At 35.1% G+C, this 23,331-nt stretch overlaps 1 protein-coding gene across 8 annotated transcripts in view; it reads left to right on the top strand.

The window, feature by feature from the left end:
* Nucleotides 1-23,331, top strand: part of LOC116169925 (cell adhesion molecule 2-like) — a 216,968-nt gene that overhangs the window by 114,950 nt on the left and 78,687 nt on the right. The window contains exon 1 of one of the 8 annotated variants that reach the window (XM_031486137.1): nt 9,002-9,050. The exons of the other annotated variants lie outside the window; for them this stretch is intronic. Within the exon in view, the coding sequence (XP_031341997.1) occupies nt 9,029-9,050 (22 nt within the window). The 5' untranslated portion in view covers nt 9,002-9,028. Of the gene's footprint in view, nt 1-9,001; nt 9,051-23,331 lie in introns of those variants that run through there. 8 annotated transcript variants of the gene reach the window in all.

Here is a 23,331-nt window from a genome sequence, read left to right on the forward strand (position 1 = left end):
TTTCGAAATTGGTTTCTAGTCTATAACTTTTGATTGAGAAGTCTGATCGAAAAAGTACGAAATGTTTTGGATTCTACGCACCAAAATTAATAAGAAAAAGTGTTTTCCCGAGAAATTTTGGTGCAGTCGATTTTTGGTAAAAAAGGAAGGTTGTACACTGCCTTTTTTTGAGGCCCTAAAAAAAATTGTCTCAGATCGACCCGGAAAAAAATTTTCTTATAGAATGTGGCCTTTATTTTCAACCACTTGCAATACATGGTTTGTCCCATGGTACTACACTTAAAAGTTGTAATATCATGGGTTTGTCTCATCCGTAAAAAATTTCGATATCTTTCTGAATCTCGATGACGTCATTAATTAAATTGATTATTATCTAATCAAAGTAATGCGCGAGCGGATTAATTTAATTAGCGGTTGGATTTATCGGAATTTTGTTAAATTAATAATCAATTAGATTTGCGGTCCAATTAGTTTAATTCACGGTCTGATTTCTCCAAATTTTCCCCAATTTCTTTCATTCCCAGTTTGATTGAACTAATTAATTTAATTCGTGTTTTTTTTATTAATTTAATTCGCGCATCATTCAATTTAATTCGCGGTATAGTAATGCATGCAAGCTTTTTCGATGCACGAAGATCAAGTATTTAAAATTGACGAAATTTAGGAAGAAAAAGGAAGAGGCAAAAGCAAAACGTATTTAGTGAAGTGGCGAGAACTGAAAGATATTCTTAAAGAAGTAAACAATCACGAAGATTTAGGGAAGCTAATCGCATTAAAATATTACAAGATCCAATCCATTCAATATCAATACAATTTTTTTGAAAATCTATGGTATAGAAAAATATATATTGACCTCAGCTAACCATACACTTTCCAGTTACTTAAACTAGAGGAAATATACAAGGTAAGTCGACGAAATTCAGTGAGTGGACCAAATATTTTTTCCAAAGGCCCAAAATTTGAGTTACTTCGTTATTTTTTTTTTGCAAGAATCATATAGGATGGAACTAGGTTTATGAAATCTCTTTTTTAATTTTATATTACTGTAACGTAAATTTAAATACGTAATTGATTTATTTATTTTCTGATTCATACAATGGATTTTATTAGGTTTTGAAAAAAGGAAGTTATGCTGTCGCACCTTATATATAATCCCACTTCGTTTTTTGATAAACGTTATGTTGATGATATCTTTGTTATCTTGCGAGCCAAGAGAACCATCCTGAATGGATATTTTAATATTTTTAACGCCCTCCATTCTTAAATGGAATGTGCCAGTAAATCCCTCAATTCCTTACACTAAACATCCCCTCTCCTGAAAATCAGTGTCCACAGGTCCACCATATCTTTGATTCCTTCCTAACAAGTTATACTACTTCAGATTATTTTTCTACACACTAGTCAATTTCCCCTTTAACCCGACCAATTATTCCTCTGAATTCTATCCTAGTTTCGTACCTAGTAATCTTCCATTTGCCTCGGAGGTATTTCATATTCCCCAGATCCCCCGGTGCTACATCCTCTCCAAACGCATTCAATATTTAGAACTCTGGTGTATGGAATGTCCCCCAAGAGAAAGACATGCAAATTGTTCCCAACATGTTGAGAAAGATCATAGCACCGGGGGGTCTGGGGGAATCGACTGGAAGAACTCACTACCTTTTCCCAAAATCTTCAATGAGACGTGCTTACTTGAAAGGGTTGATAATCTTCTTTCATGGGGTGTATTCTCGTGTATTCTATACCCTTCAGACCCCCCCCCCGGTGCTATACTTTCAATCCTTAGAACTCTCGTGTATGGAATGTCCCCACGAAAAAACATGTAACGGCACTCCCTAGAAAATGATCATATGTGTGCAAATTGTTCCCAATTATTTGGGGGAGATTTATTTATTTATTATCCTCTCTTGTTCTGGGCCCTCAACAGGCTTGCGCCCAATTATAGAGTGACCCGCATAATGCTTTTTTAGAGGTGCCTCTGCAGAAGTTGTTCTATACTACTCCGGTATTTACCTTACGAATTAGGAAAACTGCAGGAAAACCTAATTGGGAGTAGCAGAATGCTCGAAGCTGGTCCAAGGTAATTCCCATCTCTGCCACAGATGAAAAATTCACCTCAACCCAGGTTCGCACAACCGACCTCGGGATTTATAGCCCAACGCTTTTCCATTGAACCACAAAGCCGGTTAATCGTAGCATCGGAGAGTCTGGAGGGTTTGGAATAGCCCCAAGGATGACAGGAAGAATCGATTACAATCTCCCAAAAACCTTCAATGATACTTGCTTACTCGAAAGAGCCAGCCGGAGCCAATAAGTACCTACCCTTGATAACCAACTTTTACCAAAACCATCTCATTTTTGGAGTAAGTACTTACGAGGTAACTATCATATGCGTTCTGTTAGCAAAAATTGACATTCAAAAAATTTGATGCGGTATAAGGTTCAGTTGACAGAGGCATCGATGAAAGCATGTGTATTAAAACATGCTTGTAACTGGATATAAATTATGTAAAGTAATAATCTCCTTCTAGCTCGGTAGTAATTAGCATAACTAAATCGTGTTTACACGACATCCACATACATTTTCAAATTATAAAGTATCATTTGAAATTAACACAACATGTGGAAGTTGATGATCGTCAAAAGAGATAAACTTATCGATCATAGTCACTGTATAAGTGACACGTAAATATTGACTTAGGATAGTACACACGCATCATCCTATTATAAACACTTTCTTCATGTTTTAGGTTTACATTGGCAGTGGCAAACTCAATTTGCAAATATATACGCATTTACGTCACAAAACAAAAAGAAATATAAAATGATTAAAGTTGGAAGCGAAGAAAGATGGACAGTACTAATCCTTGAACTGCTGCATCCAGTAATTTGTTTTGCAAATAATGCCCCGGTTGGCTCTCGGAATGGCTGTATCATTTATATTTTAGAGAGTCTGAGATTTCCGTTTTGGTGGTTTATAAATACAGAAAAGGTAAAGAAGGTATTCCGAGTTTAATTCCAAATGAACGACCGCTTTTTTGATTAGATAAAGCGTTTTGTACTTACTACCCTCTTAAGGCTTCAATTATCTTGGATAATTTATCCTCGTTGATGAGGAGATAATATTTGGTTAAGTTTGTAAAGGTGTAATTTTATACTCGCCAGGTTTTCTCTCGAAAGTTTAAATGAAAATGGGCTCTTTATATTACCAAATGGAAATATGCTGTTTAATGAAAAGACGAAATGGAATTTCACCTGAGTTTCCAGCTTAAATATATTAATGGTATTAAGATCAATATGAAACTTTATTTTTTTGCAACGAACAAGAGATTTTAAATTCTTGCTTTTGTTTTCGCATTTTGATCTCGCTCGTCCACTCAGCTATACCTTTTCTACAATTACATTATACTTTCATATCATCATTCCCTGATAAGCTACGTGCTATATGACGAGCCTTATACATTCAAATATAAGCTCTTTGCATATTACTTATTTATCAGATTTCACTTTTCATTTTATCACAAAACTGTGAACAGTAATTTGAAATGTATGTAAATGGACTTTTTGTGTTGAATATTTTAACCTCAAAAGTGGACACATCTCCTGCTGCTATTGGCTCACGGACGACATGGAAATTTGTTCTCCAGAACGCATACTTTAAATTCAGAATAAAGTTCTTTATTTATGTTGGAATTTTGGCATTTTGTTCTAGAAGTGAAACTCTTAAATTTTAGGAGAACGGATTAAAGTATGTACAGATTCGAAATTTCTAATTTATTAAGATGATTTCCAGCTTTATTTTCAATAATTTAACCAAACTACTTTGCAGGTTAACAGCAATTAAAGCAACTTCCATTTTCTACGGACCTGATTCGATTTTCTACTTAGTTCCTTATTGTTTTCTGTTGTCTTTCTGTATCGTTTTTTCCCACTTCATTTGATTTAACTCTTGGACTTTTATTAAGGTTTGAATTTTGTATAGTTAATTGAACAATTAATTTGCTTGCTAAATCAAACACCAAATTATTGCATATATTGATAAACAATAGCGCATTTTTTTTTTATTTTTGTGGAAATGCTCTAAAAATGTACGATGGTCTCTCTTTCTAATCACATTTTCTTATTAACATTTTTATTAGGGAAATAACTATACCCGCTATACCGCAAAAGAAGATTTGGGTAAGATATTTTGAATGAAATATTCTTAGTTTCACTGGAATAACCACAAAAACACCAAGATACTCATTTTTACAGGAAAATATTTATTTTACCAAAAAGGAGGGCGAACACATGAATTTGGATAATATCTTCTATTGAACATTTAACTAATTAATTTTTAAATGACAAATCTACCCTTTATTACCTATCAAAATTTTATGCGTTCAAAATAGTAAAATACCTCGGCCGTCGGCTAACGTTTTTTCTAATATATTCTTAATGACTTTATCTCAAAAACAAAAATGGCGAATTAATTTAAAATGGCCGATACCTAAATTCCCTGTTGGTTGGCGCTTTCTTGTCAACCAATCACGAGCATTTTCCAAAACCCCCTCGAATTAACAAAACCCATTTACTCAGCAGAAGAACAAGAAAACGGGGATCCTATAATTAGCCAGGAGAAAGTTAAGGCGAATCCCTTTTCGTGACTAAAGTAAAAGAGGGGGAAACTTTGATCCCCGATCCGGACGGTAGATTAAGCTAGCAAGGAATTTCTGTCCAGCGCCCTCGACTCCGAAGGTTGGAAGAATAGCGCACTAAAAGTAAACGCTCAGTTGGCGAATTCATACGGAAAATTTTTCTCAAATTCAAGGACGGAAACGGCGAATATTTCTCATGGAATCCTAATGGAGAGGGAAAAGTTGGACGAAACTCTAAAAGAAAGAAAGGCATCTGGGCAGAAATTGTAAAAAGGTTCGCAGGGACTGGCACTTTGGAGAGGACATATCGGATGATCTACTTCAATACGTATGTGGTAGACGTTTAAGAAGCAATTGAACTAAGAAGGAGAAAGCCTTGTCCATCTTATCTGCTAAGGGAGCTGGAAAACAATCTCACAGCCCCATTTATTTGAGGAAAAGCAATTTTCTTTTTTTGCGCAAGGCATCTTTCCTCCCATAGAAAGACCAAGAGATCGATCTTCTGTCGTTAGCCAGGCAAAGGTGGGCGTGAGACCTTTTGTAAAGACAGAAATGAAGCAAACTAAGCCCTCAAGAGGGTTAGGAAGTTCATACGAACCGGTCCAGTTGAATGGTGAATGGCTCACTATATTTGATAATGTCGGTAAGAAAAAACAAACTTCCGTACTTAAGTGGGGAAAAAGCACAAAAATCCTCTTTACTTTGTACCGACTTGTTTAATCTTTGTATTTTTCTTCATTTATAAGCGATAATACGATTTCTGATCAAATCAAAATTTGTGCGCTTTTCTTAGTTCGTAAATTCATAAAACCACCTTAAAGCGGATCAATGCGGTGTTTATATGCTTCAGGGAAATAAGGACCTTTATACATTGCCGCAATCAATAGTAATAAATAATAATAAAATAGTCTGCTCAACCTCCTTATTTGTATAAGAAGGTGGCTCAGTGGCTGTAATTAGTTGATTGATCACCCTTGTTTCTGCGTGAAAGAATTGATTTGAATTTTAATTCTTGGTGCAGTGAAAATAATACTCTATTTTCACTGGCGACGGCGTTGGGTAATTTAGTTAAATACCCTTGGTTTTCGTGTATAACCTTCTCTAATGAAAAACTCACGCAATATGTTCTGAATTCCATTACCGTTATCACTTTTGAGGCATCGCATGAAAATAAAGACGCAATTTTTTCGTATAATTGGAAAACACAACTAAATCGCTCAAGGACAATTACATTTAAAATTGGCGTAGACTTTCAATATAAATGAATGAATTGTCTCTGGAAACAATCTAAAATTAAATGCAAAGATTTTTAGGTAAGTTTCCCAATTTAATTTTGTACACTCGCTACTTATACAAGTTTAATTACTCAACTCGTGTATTTCTAATAGAGTTATTTAATTATCTCCTAACTTGGTTTTGCGATCGGCTTCCCGTTTATTGTTTACTTTATAAAGCTTCATTCGCGTAATATTGTTGGAAGACGCGATAAATTATGAATGTCATTGCAGTCGATAGAATTACTTCCTGCATACTCGTATATGCATATACGTCCCCGATATGGAATGAGGCAAATCGATGTCTATTAGTGAAGTAGATACTAATTGAAGGGCTTTTACGGAGATATTAATTGAATTGCACTCAACAATATTAATTTAAACCCAATAAATGACAGTAACTGTTATCGATTGCATATAATGCGCATAATAAAGTCGTTTAATCCCGTAAACTGAGTTACTAACCATTTTTGCCACCACCGTCGCTCGTTGGCAGTTCTCGCAGTAAATTAATTATGGCGGATTTATCGAAACACTTAGTACATGCAATTGTTGGGACTTAGTCAGCGGAATATCGCAATCATCCCTTTGCACGTGATATCATGAATATGGTAGGTATGCGTAACCAAAATGCTGAGTCATATTGACCGAAAAGGGTGCAGTTTACCTACTAAACAATGATTACGTAGAGCTTTTAGTTTAGTTAGTTTACCTCATCATCTTATTAATCTGACCTAGATATAAGGGGTGACTTTAAATCAGTATGGCGGCAATTGTGTGCGTATTTTGCGTAAGCTCATAATTCAGAGATTAAAATTTGTTAATTATGTCTAAATTAAATGCAAAGTTGCAATAGTTTCTTTGTTAATCTGATCTGTAAACACTACTAATGTTTTTGGTTACTAAAACGAGATTGTGACGATAATCAAAAGCTTTTATAGGTGTGGTTAAAACCTCTATTTTTTTTAAATTGTCTGTCGATGACTTTACTATTGAAATAATATCTTCAAGATTAATAGAACATACAATAATAAACATTAGAATAAAATTGAATAAGCCCCTGTGGAATCGGGGATAGAATTGACCCACGGTAATCTCTGCCTGTCGTAAAAGGCGACTAAAAGAGACCCTGTCTCTGGACCTTTACCTAATACACCCCTCTTTGCTCCAAAGACTACCTACTTATAACGTACCCAACCGATCATCAGAGTCCTATCGCTCCACGAAAACCCAAGGTGTTCTGGCAAACCGTGCTGACGGGTGAGTGGCAGTACGTAAGTCTGTCGCGAACGGTGTCCGAGTCCCTACTGGTAACGGGGGTGTTGTTCCTGCCACAAATTTTGAAGAAAAAAAGAAATGTTCATTAAAAAAACTAAATTTTTCTATGTTCAAAACTGATCTTAATATAAAATCCCGAGTATCTCCCATAATTTGCTTGAAAATACAAATGGGTAAGACCTAGTCCTAGACCTAGCGCATACTATTGCCTATTATCACCCAAAAACTTAAAATGAAGTCAAAAACTACTCATTGATTCCATTGTCCTATAGTCACTTATGTAAAATTTTCTATACATAATCCAATTCAAAATAACGAAGAGTGATCCAATTTCCTTATTATTAATTTATATGTACAACTTTTCAGAAATCCATTAGCATTAATTTGTTCCCCAGGTAGTAATCCACTCAGCCCGTTTTGTACAAAAATACGTGTTATTCATCGTATACCTACCTATTTATTACTTTTTATTTATACACATGATGGAAATTTTCTAAACTTTTGTAATGATACATAAAATACACTCTCTTTTGCATTATGGTCACATATCAAATTTTGTCGAAAGTTTGCGTAAAATAAATAAAATACGAGTAAAAATTAGGACCTGCCTATTACAAACTGCGAAAATCGCTAGTAAATATCCGCTACAGTTAACGGTACGAAACAAAAAAAAATTATATTTAGCGGCAACCGAATATCTTTCAAAGTTTCGCAATTTTTTTTAGCAAATGTTGTCACCCCTTTCCAGGGTGTAATTTTGAACCTTTCGAGTTTAGAGTGTTTGCGTATTTTTGATGTTTGGAACTCTATTATTTGACTGTGTGATAGAAAATGAAATTCAGCATTCAGCTGTAGAAAAGAAAGTCTTTGGCATTGCACTGTTTTAAAAAAAAAGGTTTTTAGCAACAACATTAAACAATTTTTGTTATCAAAGGCGTTCTATTCGCAAAATGAATATTTTAATTTCAAATTCGACGAAAAAATTTAAATTTTGTATTAGTTTAGATCTCGGTTTAGATTTTTGTGTAATTTTATTTTGACGATTGTATGTAACCTTTTTCCGTTACTTAAACATAATAAAAGTTATTATTAATTATGGTCGGTGTTTCTTGTGAGAACTCAGGTCTAGCCTGGTTAACTAATCGCACGGATTAAAATCAAGTAACGATTAGTGTCTGTGTCTGGTGAAGTTATGTAGGGTTTAAAGAAAAATAAAAATAAAAATAAAATAAATATTCACACACTCACATTGGAAATCTAGGGATAGTATGTAATTCATACTTACCAACATAGCTATTAATGGCTTATTATTATTATTATTATTATCTTGCTAGACCTGAGTTCTCACAAGATAATAATAATAATAATAAGCCATTAATAGCTATGTTGGTAAGTATGAATTACATACTATCCCTAGATTTCCAATGTGAGTGTGTGAATATTTATTTTATTTTTATTTTTATTTTTTTTTTAACCCTACATAACTTCACCAGACACAGACACAGACACTAATCGTTACTTGATTTTAATCCGTGCGATTAGTTAACCAGGCTAGACCTGAGTTCTCACAAGAAACACCGACCATAATAATAACTTTTATTATGTTTAAGTAACGGAAAAAAGTTACATACAATCGTCAAAATAAAATTACACAAAAATCTAAACCGAGATCTAAACTAATACAAAATTTAAATTTTTTCGTCGAATTTGAAATTAAAATATTCATTTTGCGAATATTATTATTATTATTATAGTATACTTGCCCCCCCCCCCCCCTGACTGGGCAAATTTTGTATTAATACGTAATTTTTGTTACAGGTGAGTCTGATGTTATAGCTAATGGAGGAAATGTGTAAAGGGGGTAAGTTTTGTGTTCCCTTATTGTATTTTTATTGTTACTACTGATCATGAGAGCGCTTTTACCTTCTAATTATTACGTATGTCTAGTTTTTACTAGTTCTTATCCATATATTTCCATGAATTTCACGTTGTTGAAATTTATTGTTGTAAAGTAATTTTATGGCAATTTATAACCAGAAATAGTTTAAAATAGAAAATCAGATATATTTGCACTGATAAAACTAGTTGTTGCAATAAACATTATCGGTTGCATTTGCGTATTTAGGGCGATTTTGAGGTAATGTCTTTTAGCTGCCCCTCTCGCGCGACATCTTCCAGTCAGTCCTACACTAAATTACCACCGTGGTTAAAATCCTTTCTTTCTAAAAGATAGGACATACTCCAACGAAAACTGGAACGACCCAAAACGCTTAACATAACTTCCAACGGCGAGAGAAAGTGACACCGATTATCAATTTGGGGTTTGTATAAATATCCCGAAAGAAAAATGAGGGTATTGTTATGTTAGTATCCTTAATTTGTTAAAGCATCGTTAACAGAAACTTCGTAATTAACTACGAAACTTTTAATGTTGTAATCCTTGATAATGGTTATAGTAATGTCATGGTCAACGCATTTACTTTAACATTCTGACAAATTAAACATGCAAAACTTATGACAAGTTGGGTACGTATCTTACCGCCGGAAAACTAATTTAACTATTTCGAGTTATAATGGATATTAACCAAAATGTCGCTGTGATGTTACACTGCAACTTTGCAATTAGCAGTGTACGCTTGCGCTGTATTTTTTTTAATTTGTATATGCCTTTGGATAGTCTTAGAATCTCTTAATCTATGTCCAATGTATCAATTTTCAAAGCCCTACCTATTGCGGTTTAACCACAAGCCGTTAATTAAATTGTGCATGTACTTCAAACGTCAAATTCTCTCTCAGTTTCTGACCTCAATCATGGTTTAACAAGTAAGAAAGCAGCCTACCAATTATTTGTTATTCAAATTTCTGTACTTTAGTGTTTGCTTATAAATACACGTTTTGTGCTGTATGTGGTCAAAAGTGCAAAAATTCGCATTTCTTTTTTAAACACGCAAGACAGGTTTTAGTTTGAGTAGTTAAATTTGAAATACTGATGACAAGATTACTGTAGTTTGAAGAATTACACTTCTTTTATTTACAACAAGTTCCAAAATTGATGCCAATTTTCCAACAGAAGATGTACTTGAATTCATTCGAACTCGATTGTGGAAGATACTTTTCGTGGCAGTGAATCAACCGAAAATCCTACTTCAAAACTCTAGAAATGTGGCAAAAGGAAATGTCAATTGGTTATATAGGTCCAGAAATTTGAAAATTTCTGAACCAATGGGTTTAAATAAAATGTTAATATAATAGCGTGGTTGCGGAAACTAGCAGAGAGGGAAAAAGGACTGGAGAAAAGAAGAAGAAAGGAAATGCAGAATATGTGGAGAGAAAGAGGATATAGAGCACATGCTATGAGGATCTAAAGAGGTGGAAAGGGCAAGGGAAAGTAGAAGTCAAGTGCTTTAAGAGGAAGGAAGGCGGGAAGACACGGATGAGGATGATTTTAGAAAAAAATCACAAATGTTTAGTTTTTGTTTTGCGTTTGATTTACTGTAAAAAGTTATTGCCAAATAGCTTGATTAATAATCGAGAGCCATTGTACAAAGAAATAAATAACGTGTGCAAAATTTAGTCATGTGAAGCGAAATTAAAATGCACTGGCAAAAAGGCGAACCTGACGCAGCTTTAAAAAATCTGTACTGTAACTGCAGCTAATAAAACACTCTTAGTTAAATAAAACTGCTCATTTTATAAACAGCTGAAGAAGTTTAATCCTGCCTAACAAAATTAAATAGCGGTAACAACACTGTGGAGGGCGAGGATCCCAAGAAATACCTCCCCTGTTCATCCTGGGTCACACGCACCCCCAATTTCGTAAACAGTAAAGGTTGGATCGGCTTACTTAACTTATCCAGGACACACGGGAAGAACTGGATGAGGAACGCTATTGGGAGTATAAATACGTGGAGATTCCTTAAATCTGGGATATCATCCAAGAAGCCCACGATCATAATGATGGTAATCGGCGAATTACCTGAGACGTTAGAGGTCCACTACGAAACTGCAAAAGAAGCAGTTCACCGAGTCATAGTATTCTCTGTGAGATGGAATCACGAGAACAAAAGGAATACAAAAGGGTGTCTCTCTCCCACGGATACAGATTCCACAATCTGAGGCCGACTACGCCGCATGGGCCAACTTCCATGACCTGTTCCACAAAATGGAGCACTGCAACAAGAGATTAACCGACGTCGACAAAATGCAACATTTGAAGACAAATGCGTCAACACTGACCGCCTTCGAAAACACTTGAGCTTCCTAGAGGGAAGGTTTCAATCAGCAGGGAAGATCATCTTCTGCCAGCCTGCAAGAAGTTTGGTGAACTGTCCACAAGGAAAGGTTGGCAAATTGCCAAGAAAGGTGAGCTTCAATTGTCTAACTAAAGCACAAGAAGACAAAGTGTACGAGTAAACATTTTTTGTAGAATTTGCAGACGGCAACACCACAGCATGCTTCATATCGAAAGCAACGATGAGAACCGCCGAAAAGTGGAAGTGGCAAGCTACCTCTCCAGAAGCGGGGAGAATGCCACTGAAATATTACTAACCACCGCTATCATCGAAGGTACAAAATCAGCAAAAAGGGGTACTATTAGACAGCGGCTTCCAAATGTCCTTCGTTACCGAAGAGACTACTGAACGCTTGGGCCCTTGCAGAAAATGGGTTTCTAGCGTAGGGCTGACTGGTGCAGGCACGGTGCGAGGAAGAAACGAGAGCGGGATCAAACTCAGAAGGATCCCAGTAGCTTCAGAATCAAAAGTCAGGTACTGATCATGAAGAAGCTCACTTCATTGTTACCAGTTCATTCATTTCGGGACTTCGCAACCAGGTACATAAAAAAAGGGCACTTACACGATCCTCAATGCAACGTTTCTGGTCCAATAAACGTGATAATTGGGACTGAGGTACTGCCGTTTCTGGGCAAGTAAGGACTAAAGAAACCGCAAGAAGGATACGTCTTGCAAAATACGGAACTGGGTTGGGTTGCTTCGGGGAGGACAAAGGTCGCCAGGAAAGAAGGTGAGCCCATACAAAGCTTGACTTCCATTACGGACGAGAGCGTACTGGCAAAGCAGGAAAATGGAAGAAGTCCAAAACCAAGAGGCAGTACCATCGCAGGAAGAAGAACAATGCGAGAGAAGTTATCAAGAGACAACAACCAGGAATACAGATAACATCTACATATACCGTAAGCCTGCAGGTGAAAGGAGAAGGTGATGAGTTGGGGGGACATAACTGATTTTTTATCATGATTCATCATGCCAAGATGGTTCAGATGCCAGCTCTTTAAGCTTCCGAATGAAAAAGAACATAATTAACATTTTGAAAACTATAGTAGGTAGTAGTTACACGGCACCGACAGACAGACGGACAGTCGCTGTAATATCACAAAATCTGAGACATGGAATTTCAAAATCTAGGAAACAAAATAATCTGGGAAATTTTAAAATTCAAAACAGTTTTAGACCCACAGTATTCCATTTAGCAACTCATAGTCCTTTCAATTCAAAAAATTGAAATATGGCGTCGGTGAAAACGCGCTGAAATGGATAGAAAGTTATCTTCGTGGGCGTAAAACTGAAGTTGTTATCCAAAATACAAAATCGTTTGATGTACCATCTGGGGTATTTCACGGGACTCATCTTCATACACAATATCTCATCAGTTCTATCGTCAGATCACTTCCTTTTTGATGATGATCTTGATCTCTCATTGAGGCCCATCGATAGCGGTCATTAATGCGCTTCAATATGATTTGAGACAACTGGAATTAGCAAAAACGTCGTTCATCATCTCTTCGTTTTAATTCGTATGGCACTCAATTTCCTTATTTTTGAATAATTTCCATAACTTTCAGACGTTTTGAAATGACTCCTTGAGTGACTGCCAATGATTCTGAAAATTCTTCTTGCGTCTAACAATAAGTCTTCATCCAGTAATGCCTCCAACTCACTATCTGCAAACTACTTGGTTGCCCAGGACGTTCTTGATCACTAAGATCAAAATCACTATTTTTGAAGCGTTGAAACCATTCGAAACATTGTGTTTTTGCTAGAAGATGTTCCCTATAAACTTCAAAAAGCAAACGATGAGTTTCTGCAGCTTTTCTTTGCAAAAAATAACCCAGAAATACTTTCCGCAAATGTTGTTTTTTTCTCCAATTTGCTATATTCTCCATCGCTGTGTAAGAAACTGATGGGACACAATAAGTTATTTCTTTCCCGGACGTTTAAACCTGTAAATGGACCTTTCATGCGCACTAGAATGACAAATGAATATGTCACCATCTTTTGTAAAATTTCGGTTTCTAAGTGGTATTCCTAATAAATTCCTTACACGTTTTTATACAGTATAAAGTAAAAAAGCACCATAAGAGCAACAATAAAATATCGGCGATTATTAATAAAAATGCTATTATAGTACCTGTTAAATTCATAATCATTTTAAGGTTGAGCCTTCAGAAACATGTATTAATATTTGAGCCCCTAAAATATCAAAAGCCTTTCCCTAGAAGATGTGTAAGAGGTTTTCAGAGGATTTCAAATCATTAATTAGTATGATAGGGCTTTTTGAGAGTCTTCAATAGTCTAAAATGTTTTTAGAAACTTTAGTGCTTAAGAGTGCGCATTTAAAAGGTTTCAGGGGTTTTTAAGAGAAGTGGGATTTTTCAATATTATTTAAGGTTTCAAATATCTCATAAGAATTTCTAAGAGCCTTCACGAATTTTCGTAGACTTTAAGATACCTAAAATCCTTAAGGAGCTTTTAGAGGGTTCGAATTCGAATTATTGGGTTCTTTAGTGCCTCTTTGGAGCCTTTGAAAGCCATTAGAGTTCATAAAAAACCATTCAAGTGGAGGAACAGTACGAGTTTAATACTGAAAACTGGATTTTTAATATTTTGATACCAACATCTTGATCGATGAATCAAACGACCGATCAAGCGACCGTAACGGGATAGGTAGGGGGAAAAAGAAATATTTTAATTATAATTTTCGCAATGAATATAAGTATATATGTTCAATGACTCTTAGGATTTGAGAGTAAGAGTTTATATTGTGTTGAAAAGTTAAGTTTTACTTATACATTAACGTAACTTTAATATCATGAAATTGTTTATATTTAGTGCAAAATTAGTTATTTGGTAAAAGATCTTTGTGTGCTTTAGACACCACCATTCCTTTAACTATAATGGGATCAACAATTACTAGTATAATTGAGTTTGACCGTATCGTAACGCAGTTCAATTTACCTTTTTAATGGATCAAAATTTACACGTGTTTTGTCACTATTTATATAGCGCGCAAAATATAAAAATGCAAAAAGAATTTTTATCTAAAATAACAAAAAAAAGATTCTAACGTCAAACCATCTCAACCTAATAAAATTGAGTGGTATACAGGACCTACAGTGACTCTATAGAGACGGTGTCATATGGTGGTGTTATTTTCTATAGAAAAACATCCCCGACATGGAGAATTATGGCCACACTGAACTTATACAGTCACTGTAAAAGGACCAAAGCAAACATTTCTTCCAAATAAAGCAAAAGTCCCAAAGCTAGTGTTTTAGTTCCATCCTAGTATGTGGCGGTCTCTAAAAAAAATATAAAGGCAAAACGTAAATTTTTTGGAATAACTGTTTAGTTTGGAGGGCACCAATGCGGGGGTTTTCGTTCTTTAAGTTACTATAACAAAGGAAATTGTATTAGAAAGGGGGTGTTTTCGTCGGTATCTTATAATAAGGACAGTAACTTCAGTTTCGTTGCGTGGTAAAATAAGGTATAATCATCTGTCATTTCGCCCTATAAAGAGCGGATAATAAAAATATAAAAAAACCACTTGTGTAGTAGGCCTAAGAATAAACACCCATGGGCAAGTTTACGACTTCCTCAACATAATACGTAATCCCAAAAATTATTATCGCCCGACGCTTTACGCCGTATACACTAATCGTCTGCCATCTTTTATATTCCGCATTCAGAGTGAACACTCAATTACCCCACGGGACGGACATATTTGAGATACTGTCATTTCCCGACAAAATTCCGGCCACTGGATGCCAAGTTAAATATATAAATAAACACGTACAAAGATAAGCTTCTTTAATCTACTAAAGCAAATTTCAGCCTGCGCCTTTTTAGGAATTTATAAAATAAACATCAAAACTTAAAAGAGAGCGAAAGCCGCCCCATATTTAAATATTTATTTACATTGTAGAAAATGCGCTCTCCACTGTAAAATATTGAACAATTTGAGCAACGATGACGTTAAATGAATTTATGTAACAGATGCCTTAACATAATATTGAAATGATTAATTTCGTCCTCTGGGTCACTAAATCATAATGTGTTCATAATTTACGCAATCTGATGATATTGACACCAAATTAATATCATGTTAGCAGGATGTTTTGATGGACGATTTTAAAATGGGTTTGAACTTTATGAATGTTGGACATTTTAATTATGTCGGGCAATTATTTATAAAGCTCTGGGTGCGTTTGACGTTATTGGTAATTTATATTGATTTTATGTGAGTTATGTTCGCATAGTGTGTGTTATGTTTTATCCTGTAACTTTTCCCCTAATTTATTTTCGAGTTTTTTTTCCGAGGTAAAAACTTTTGCTTTAGACGCGTCGAGGTAAAAGGTCGATAAAATAGCATCCATTAGCATATCTTTGTAGAGCTCGAGCCAGTTCCGTTTCTTTGAAGATAAATTCTAGCACATAATTCGATTTTAACATACATGCAATGCTACTTTGCACCTTTAAATGTGAAAAATATACAGTCTCGAGGGGTTTGCGAGCTTAGATTAAAAGTATCCATCACGTTTTCCGCGCGGTTTGGTTTTACTATTATTGACAGTCATCAATAATATCTGCATTATCGCACAGTTTCCGCATTGAATACTTTAGCGCTTTAGAATGTATAGCTTTTGGAGATGCGCATATTTAACGTCTGCGCCACGATTTTGCATTTATGGCAGCATTTGCTTCTCTTACACTTAAATCGTTGCAGATGTCATATTTGCAGAATGACGCTAATGCAAGTCTCTCTAACATAAGACTATTCAGCGCATTTGGGGCGAGGAAATTGCGATTTATTAAACATTTATAATCACTTTTTTGGTAACGTTTTTATTTCCTTCATCAGCAAGTAGACTGCGACAATTTTATCGATATTGCCATCTTACGCTGAACGAGTGCTTTAAAATTTTATCTTTCATTAGTTATACATAGCTCTAGACCTAGACTATACGCTGAAATATGCATTGGATGGACGTCTCGCTGTGACAGAATTTATCAATCTTGATAATCGAACATTTCCGTTCCGAGACAAATCAAAAATCTGCCTTGGACTAAAAGTTTATCGACAGAAAGCATTCAAGCCAATTTGCATAAAATGGAAATTGTCAAAAGTTTTATCGGAGCGCGGTTTTTCGGTCGGAAAATACATATGTTTTTTTTTATCGGCAATTAATTTCAGAATCGAAAGAACAAGTCCGAGAACCGAGAATATATACACATAGGTACAACACAATGTTTCCATACTAAATCTATCAAATTTCCATAATATTTTTAAGTACCACTCGGGATGGTTTATTTGGTATTAATGTACACAATCAGAGACCATTACCCTGTGTGATTCACGAGAGCGTCTCAAGCAGGTTAATATTACGTAGATACAATTGAACGGCCTTCATTGCCGAATTTCAATTATCACCATCAGTTTTATAAGAGCAAGTGTAGCAGGCAGGCGTGTATTCATGTAAGTTTTTATGATTGTACATTTTCCATCCACGAACGTTTGTACGTGAAAATTCCTTTTGGTTAATGTCATGTGATGTCGATATCACCCCCACAAAAATAAATAAACAAAGCAAAATGCCCAACAATTTTAGACTTTCTCCCAAAATAGAATATTACGCCATAAGGTTGTAATAGTGCGTGTTACAGGTGAATAGAAAAATAACTCTGAATGCTGCTAAGTATTGTGCTATAACGTTATTGCTTTTAATGTAGTCATTATCCTGTACTGTATGGTACAATTTTTCATTTGTTTGTTATATCTCAGTTAGGGTTAGCTATACTCGTTGAGATTGGGATATTTCCTATAAAACTACGCAATGTGTGTGATATGGTGCATCATAATTAACTTTCGGTGATATTTAATAATAATAATAGAGGTTTATTAAATAGAAAAAAAGACAGCTTCCAAACTAAAATAATCACCAAAATACAATATTCTATTTAAAATGGACGAGATATCGGCAAGCCGGTTTGCAATCTCGCCCTAAGAGCTCAAAAAAGTGTAAAATAATTAATTACAGTGCTATAATTATACACTGTTCTTAAAATTAAATAAATAGTTGTTTATACAGGCATTTGTTGTGACTGCAAACGTAACAGTTTCTTCTTCGTAGTTCTCCTAAATGAGTTAATGTTATTGGACGTTATAAAATCATTCATATTAGCATCAATATGTTTTTTGCTATGTATTCAAATGAACTTTCAAATTTTTTGCTTACATGAGCTGGTATATTGTAGCATTGAACATGTTTTAGATCACGTGTGTAATTCTTGTCTAGTTTGCAGTAATTCGAATAGATAAGTTGTTCTCTGGGGGTTTTGATTATAGTATAAATACTGCAAGTATACATGAGACAGAAGCGATGTTCTAGCTTAAGATGTCCTAGGCTAGCATAATGGGGTGTTATGTGGTCCTGTTTACTAATTTTATAAGCAAAACACAAGCAACAATTTTGCTTGCAATTTATGTTTTAATTTAGCAGTCAATAATTGAAAATAGGTACACGCTAGAACAATAATCTAGGTTATTTAAAAGTAAGGTATTCATCAAATTCCATTTTGTTTGGTGGTATGAAATTCAAATGATAGATGTTGATCAAGGAAGATATCCAGATTTTTTACTGTAGAGTGAAAGGGTATAACGGTGTCACGTATCAAAACACGTTTTGTCACTAATGTTAAGGCTTTTTGACACATGGTTTTGGAATCACAACACATAAGTTCACATTTTTTGGTGACTAAACTTAAACCGTTGTTACTTGACCAATTCGCAACGCACTTTAATTCATGTTTAAGATATCGATCGCGGTATCAATGTCTTCTGGTAGGCAAGAAAGATAAAGCTGCGTGTCGTCAGCATATCGTCAAGCGTAGTGCATAATGTCAGATTCGATGTAAACAAACAGAACAGGATTGGGCCAAGTAGACTACCCCGAGGAACTCCTCTAGGTACATAGACTAGATCCGATAGTACCTTTGGGTACGGTACGGCGAAATAGATAATTTGTGAACCACAAAATTACGATTTCACTACGACGGTAATACCTTACCTTCCCCAACAATAGAGAGTGATAATGCAATCGAACGCTTTACTGTAATCTAGTAAAACTAGCAAGGTAACCATTCCTCTATCGATAGCAGTCAATGTGTTGTTTGTAATTCTTAAAAGAGCAGTTGAAGTGCTATGTTTGGTACGCAATCCTGATTGGTTTGAAGGTATTATATTTTTTTTAATATATTTTTTGTGTAGGTGGGGAAATGCTCCTTATGCACATTCTGGAAAGAAGTTCCAGAGTAGTGTGAGGCTCTCCCTTAGAGCATACTCACTAAAACCCCACCTAAGGCTTCGGCTACTAAGGCCATTAGCCTATCACTCTTTTCATTGTGATCGCAGTACCTACTTTCCACTTCAACAATCAAAGTTGGTTGAAGATTCCAGCACCTCGTATAAAAGTTAACACACTCTTGCAGTGATCATGGCTACTAAAATTCGTTTCCCATATTTCATTCACTTTCAATGCATCACGCAGGTTTGTGTATTTTACACAAACACAAAGTATGTGTTCAAGTGTCAATTCGACACCACATCTATCACATGACGGTTGTTCTCCACCTGCCAACAAAAAACCATGCGTGATAGCAGTGTGTCCCAACCGAAGCCGATACAGCTTTGTCAAATCAAAACTACTCAAGAATGATGATCATCATTTTAATTTTTTATATGGCCCGTAAAAAAAGTAGCATTTTTTGTTACGAATATAACCATGTATGGCACGCAAAAAAAACAAAAGTAGGAAACTGTTGGTTTCAAACGGATGATGCACCTACACCCAAGGCCCTAACAGTGCGAGAATATTTATCGGACAAATTTTTCATTTTCCAAGAAATTATTTCAATATGAATTCTTCCACGATTAGGGCGTTGTGCGCGAGTGCACCATCCTGTTAAAACCAACATCGCCATGATACACATCCTTATCTTTGACACAGTGTATATGGGTACATTGACCTTGCATTTCCATATTATAATGCCATTACAGTGTGTGCACACGGTAATTTTAAATCTTTTGAGGTTTTGTGAGTTTTAGAAGTGATTTGTTTCAAAATCATACTGTGCACATTTTAAATTGTTTATTTTTTATTGTGAGTAAGAAGGCTACAGTGGGCTCTGCGCAGATGACTAATTCAGAGTCTGCAGGAGCTTGGCGCATTAATAGCTGCAATTAATACACTTTAAGTCATTGGAAGTATTGCGTATTTTTAAGCGGCATTATTTCACACTATAACACTACGTGATTGACAGTTAATCAAAATCGCGAATAACCTATACCTATGGCTTTTGAATTTGATAGTTTTTAATTTGACGGTTAATTCCCTACGATTAAAAGCATTTGATTTTTCGGTTGTTGTCCTTAGTTCTCGTATTGACTTTTATAGCAATTTTCCTTATATTTTTTTCGTGTTGTTTTATATATTTTAATAGTTATTCAGCTACTTTGAAAACTTACAATGGCTATAATTTATTATTTATTAAAGAGAGGTTGCAGAAGAATCAAAAATACCGTTTCTTTAAAAACAAGGGGAATCCCAATGATTTCTTTTTTCAACGTCCCCTACCACCCCTTAAAGCACCTTCATAAAAAAGTAGATTTTTAAAAAATGTAGGTGTATTATCTTCCATATATGGTTCTTTGTTTATTTTTAAAAATAGCTTATAGCGTGGAGAAATGAAATTATAGAAAAATACGTTATTAGGATTCTCCTCAGCTTTTCCAACAACCACATTTATCATTTTATTGATATTTCTATTCGTGAATGACATTATAGGCATTGTACGTTTTGTAAGACTTGCATACTTCAACATTTGAGATTAGTTTTTAAGTTCATCCTAGTTTTTATGATCAGTAAAAATTGTTTAATAAGCTTTCCAGAGAGGTATCACAAGTGTATTTTTCTTTTAAATTCAATATCTTCTCAGCGTCATACATGGTAGTTTCCTTTCCCCTAAGTTTTAAAAGGAAATGCACCACCAAATTTATGACATGGACCAGGCATTATGAATAATGGCCACATTAATTACTTCAACCGTAACATATATACACTGTGTAGTATCATTGTATTTCGATAAATACAATGCGGTAGTATGTAACATTGTTACATTGTAAAAGTGGAGGTGATAGAGAGCGTTCGCAGTGAGTATACCAAAGAAATATCGATTTTCTGTTGACACAACATTTATTCTTGTAACAACGTGGTACATGAAACCCGATATAAATCGGAAAATTGAATGCTTGATTTTGTCACTATTATAGAATAAAGTTTAGTTCTTAAAATTTCAACCTTGCAAATACTTTTTACACGTTTTACCACTTCTTGATAATGTCGAGTATTTACCACGAAAACTAGAGCACATCAGCATAAATGTGCAATACTCCAGTGAATAGACAGTGAAACTACAACGCCGTGTTGTACTGAACTTTTTTCCCACAAAATATCGACCGTCGTTAGTGATATGTTTTCAACAAATGTTCGAATTTTTGTGTGTTAATCTCCGGATCACGTTTCGAATTTGTAGTAAAATTACGTTTACAGCGGGTAAAACAAACTGGAATAAAAAACACAAACCAATCCGGCGAGTTAATATTATTAAGCCCGAGGTATATAAAACTGAGCGACCTACAAACTCGCTTAATTGATCAGAACGTATCTAGTATCAGACAAAGGGAAGCGATTTACACGCGCGAGATTGAAGAAACTGATAAACGGAAATCAGGAAACAGATAGTTTCAGAAATATATATTTACCATACATTAACATCAGTGAAATGGCCACAAATGAAATACATTTCAAAAACATGCCTCGCTCTCATTTATTTCCAACGCGCGATGTTATAAATTTTGATTGTTATACATGATCTTTACTTTCGGGGACGCAGACGAGGTCAGAGGCGAGTTTCGGAATGATCAATCCAGTCCACTTTCAATTAACTGGGATTAGTTGTTATCCAATCAGTGGCGAGTAGAACAACAGCGATCCCTTGGTGGTGTTAAAGCGAACTATGTAGGAGGGATGCGGTCGTATTGGGAATACTAACTAGATTTTATAGTTGTTACCTTTATTTTAGGTGCGCTTTATTAAGGTTTAACAGTGCTGCTCTAGAAATTTTGGATTTGTTTCTAACTTATCAAAGGAGTCTAGATTCCTTCCAGTTCTTTAAAAGCAAAATCCTCGGGGGAAATAATGGAATCCAATGAAAACTGCTTTGTGGAGTTGTCATGTCACTTCACATTTATTTCATCTTTATTTATTCTTTATCTTTATTTCCGCTCCGATGGGCCTTTTCATAGACTTTGCCCGTCAAATTTCTTATACTTCTTTCTTATTCTTATGGATTTGATTAATGATCGGCACTTTGGCGAGATTCCGTTAATTTCCCCTTGTAGTTGAAGATATCGTGGTGTCGAGCAATATATTTGAGTGGGTACGCGAAATACGCATCGCAAACTTCTTTTATAATTCAGAAGTTAAAGCTTTGAACAATTTCCAATATAGCAATGAAAGAGCGAAAAGTTAAACGAGGTAGAATATAAATGGAGTCTACTGGGCTTGGGTAACTTATGACTGAGGATTCTGACTCGAGTGAACAAAGCGATACGCTCTTCGAAATCAGTTATACAGATGTATGCATTGAGGAACAGATTGGATCGAAGGCTTTACATTTATCTTGATCCTGAATACGAAATGTGCATTCCCATTCGCATACTTACTTACTTTTAGTTTATTTTACAAGAAACCTCTTACGAGCGAACTACTTAAATAATTTTTTCATTCGCGAAATGTTTCGACCCAGTTTTCACTTCGTTCTAATTTGTTTTGTCGGCGAATTTCTGGCTTAATGGCTCGTATCAAATTGACACCGCTTAGGCTTGCACGAATTTACATTTTTTTGTACCTCAAATAAGTATACGTAAAATTAATCCATAGACGAAATTTGAACAGGCTACCCTACTATACATATAAGCTTTTCCATTAGTTTCTAACAAACGTCGATTAGAAACATTTCAATTCCATCTGAACATTTGCCAACGTTCCGCATTTTCCCTACCTACATTTACATTCCATTTACCAAAACGTCTGTGACTAACCGTACGTAAATACGGAGTAAATTAGCAGGAACAGCATCAATAATTTAATGCTTTGCGGTAGTTCGTCGACAATGTACAAAGAGCTAACTAATGGAACAAAAAAATGGGAGGCCAACCCTTTAGTCTGAAATGTACAGAAATATAGAACAGTGGATCGAAACTATAATAAAATTTATTACCAAAACGAAAAATTTGATCTTCGTACCATTAACGAAAAGTTTTGCTATCGCTGGGAAAAATTTGGTGCTAACCGTCTACTTTAATATAAAATATGGATTGTGGACCCTAGAACCAAACTTGTTCAACGATGCCTTGTCAACAATTTCAATATTGAAGGGGGAAAGATTCGAGTGTCTAGTCCACCTACTTTTTGCATCGACAGTAGGGTAACAAAAACCCCAAATTAGTGTTGAATTACCTCGATTTTGTGCATATTTGGGCCATCATTTACTGTATGATACACACGTTGTGTTCTTATGGGTTTTGAGTTACTCAATTTTGTTAAATAGAAGTCCATTTTTCTCTAAATGCAGCTTGGTTTGAGGAGACTTTAGTAGATTGGATACTCATCTACAGCCAAGGGGTCCTATATTTACAGCGGGTCTTTTCGCATATAAGGGGGTTGAACCTCCCTTATTGAAATAAAATTTTGACTTTCTGAAGCCGAAAATTCTTTAGCAAAATAA

This window comes from Photinus pyralis, unplaced genomic scaffold (assembly GCF_008802855.1).
Source record: "Photinus pyralis isolate 1611_PpyrPB1 unplaced genomic scaffold, Ppyr1.3 Ppyr1.4_LG4, whole genome shotgun sequence".
Lineage (NCBI taxonomy): Eukaryota > Metazoa > Arthropoda > Insecta > Coleoptera > Lampyridae > Photinus > Photinus pyralis.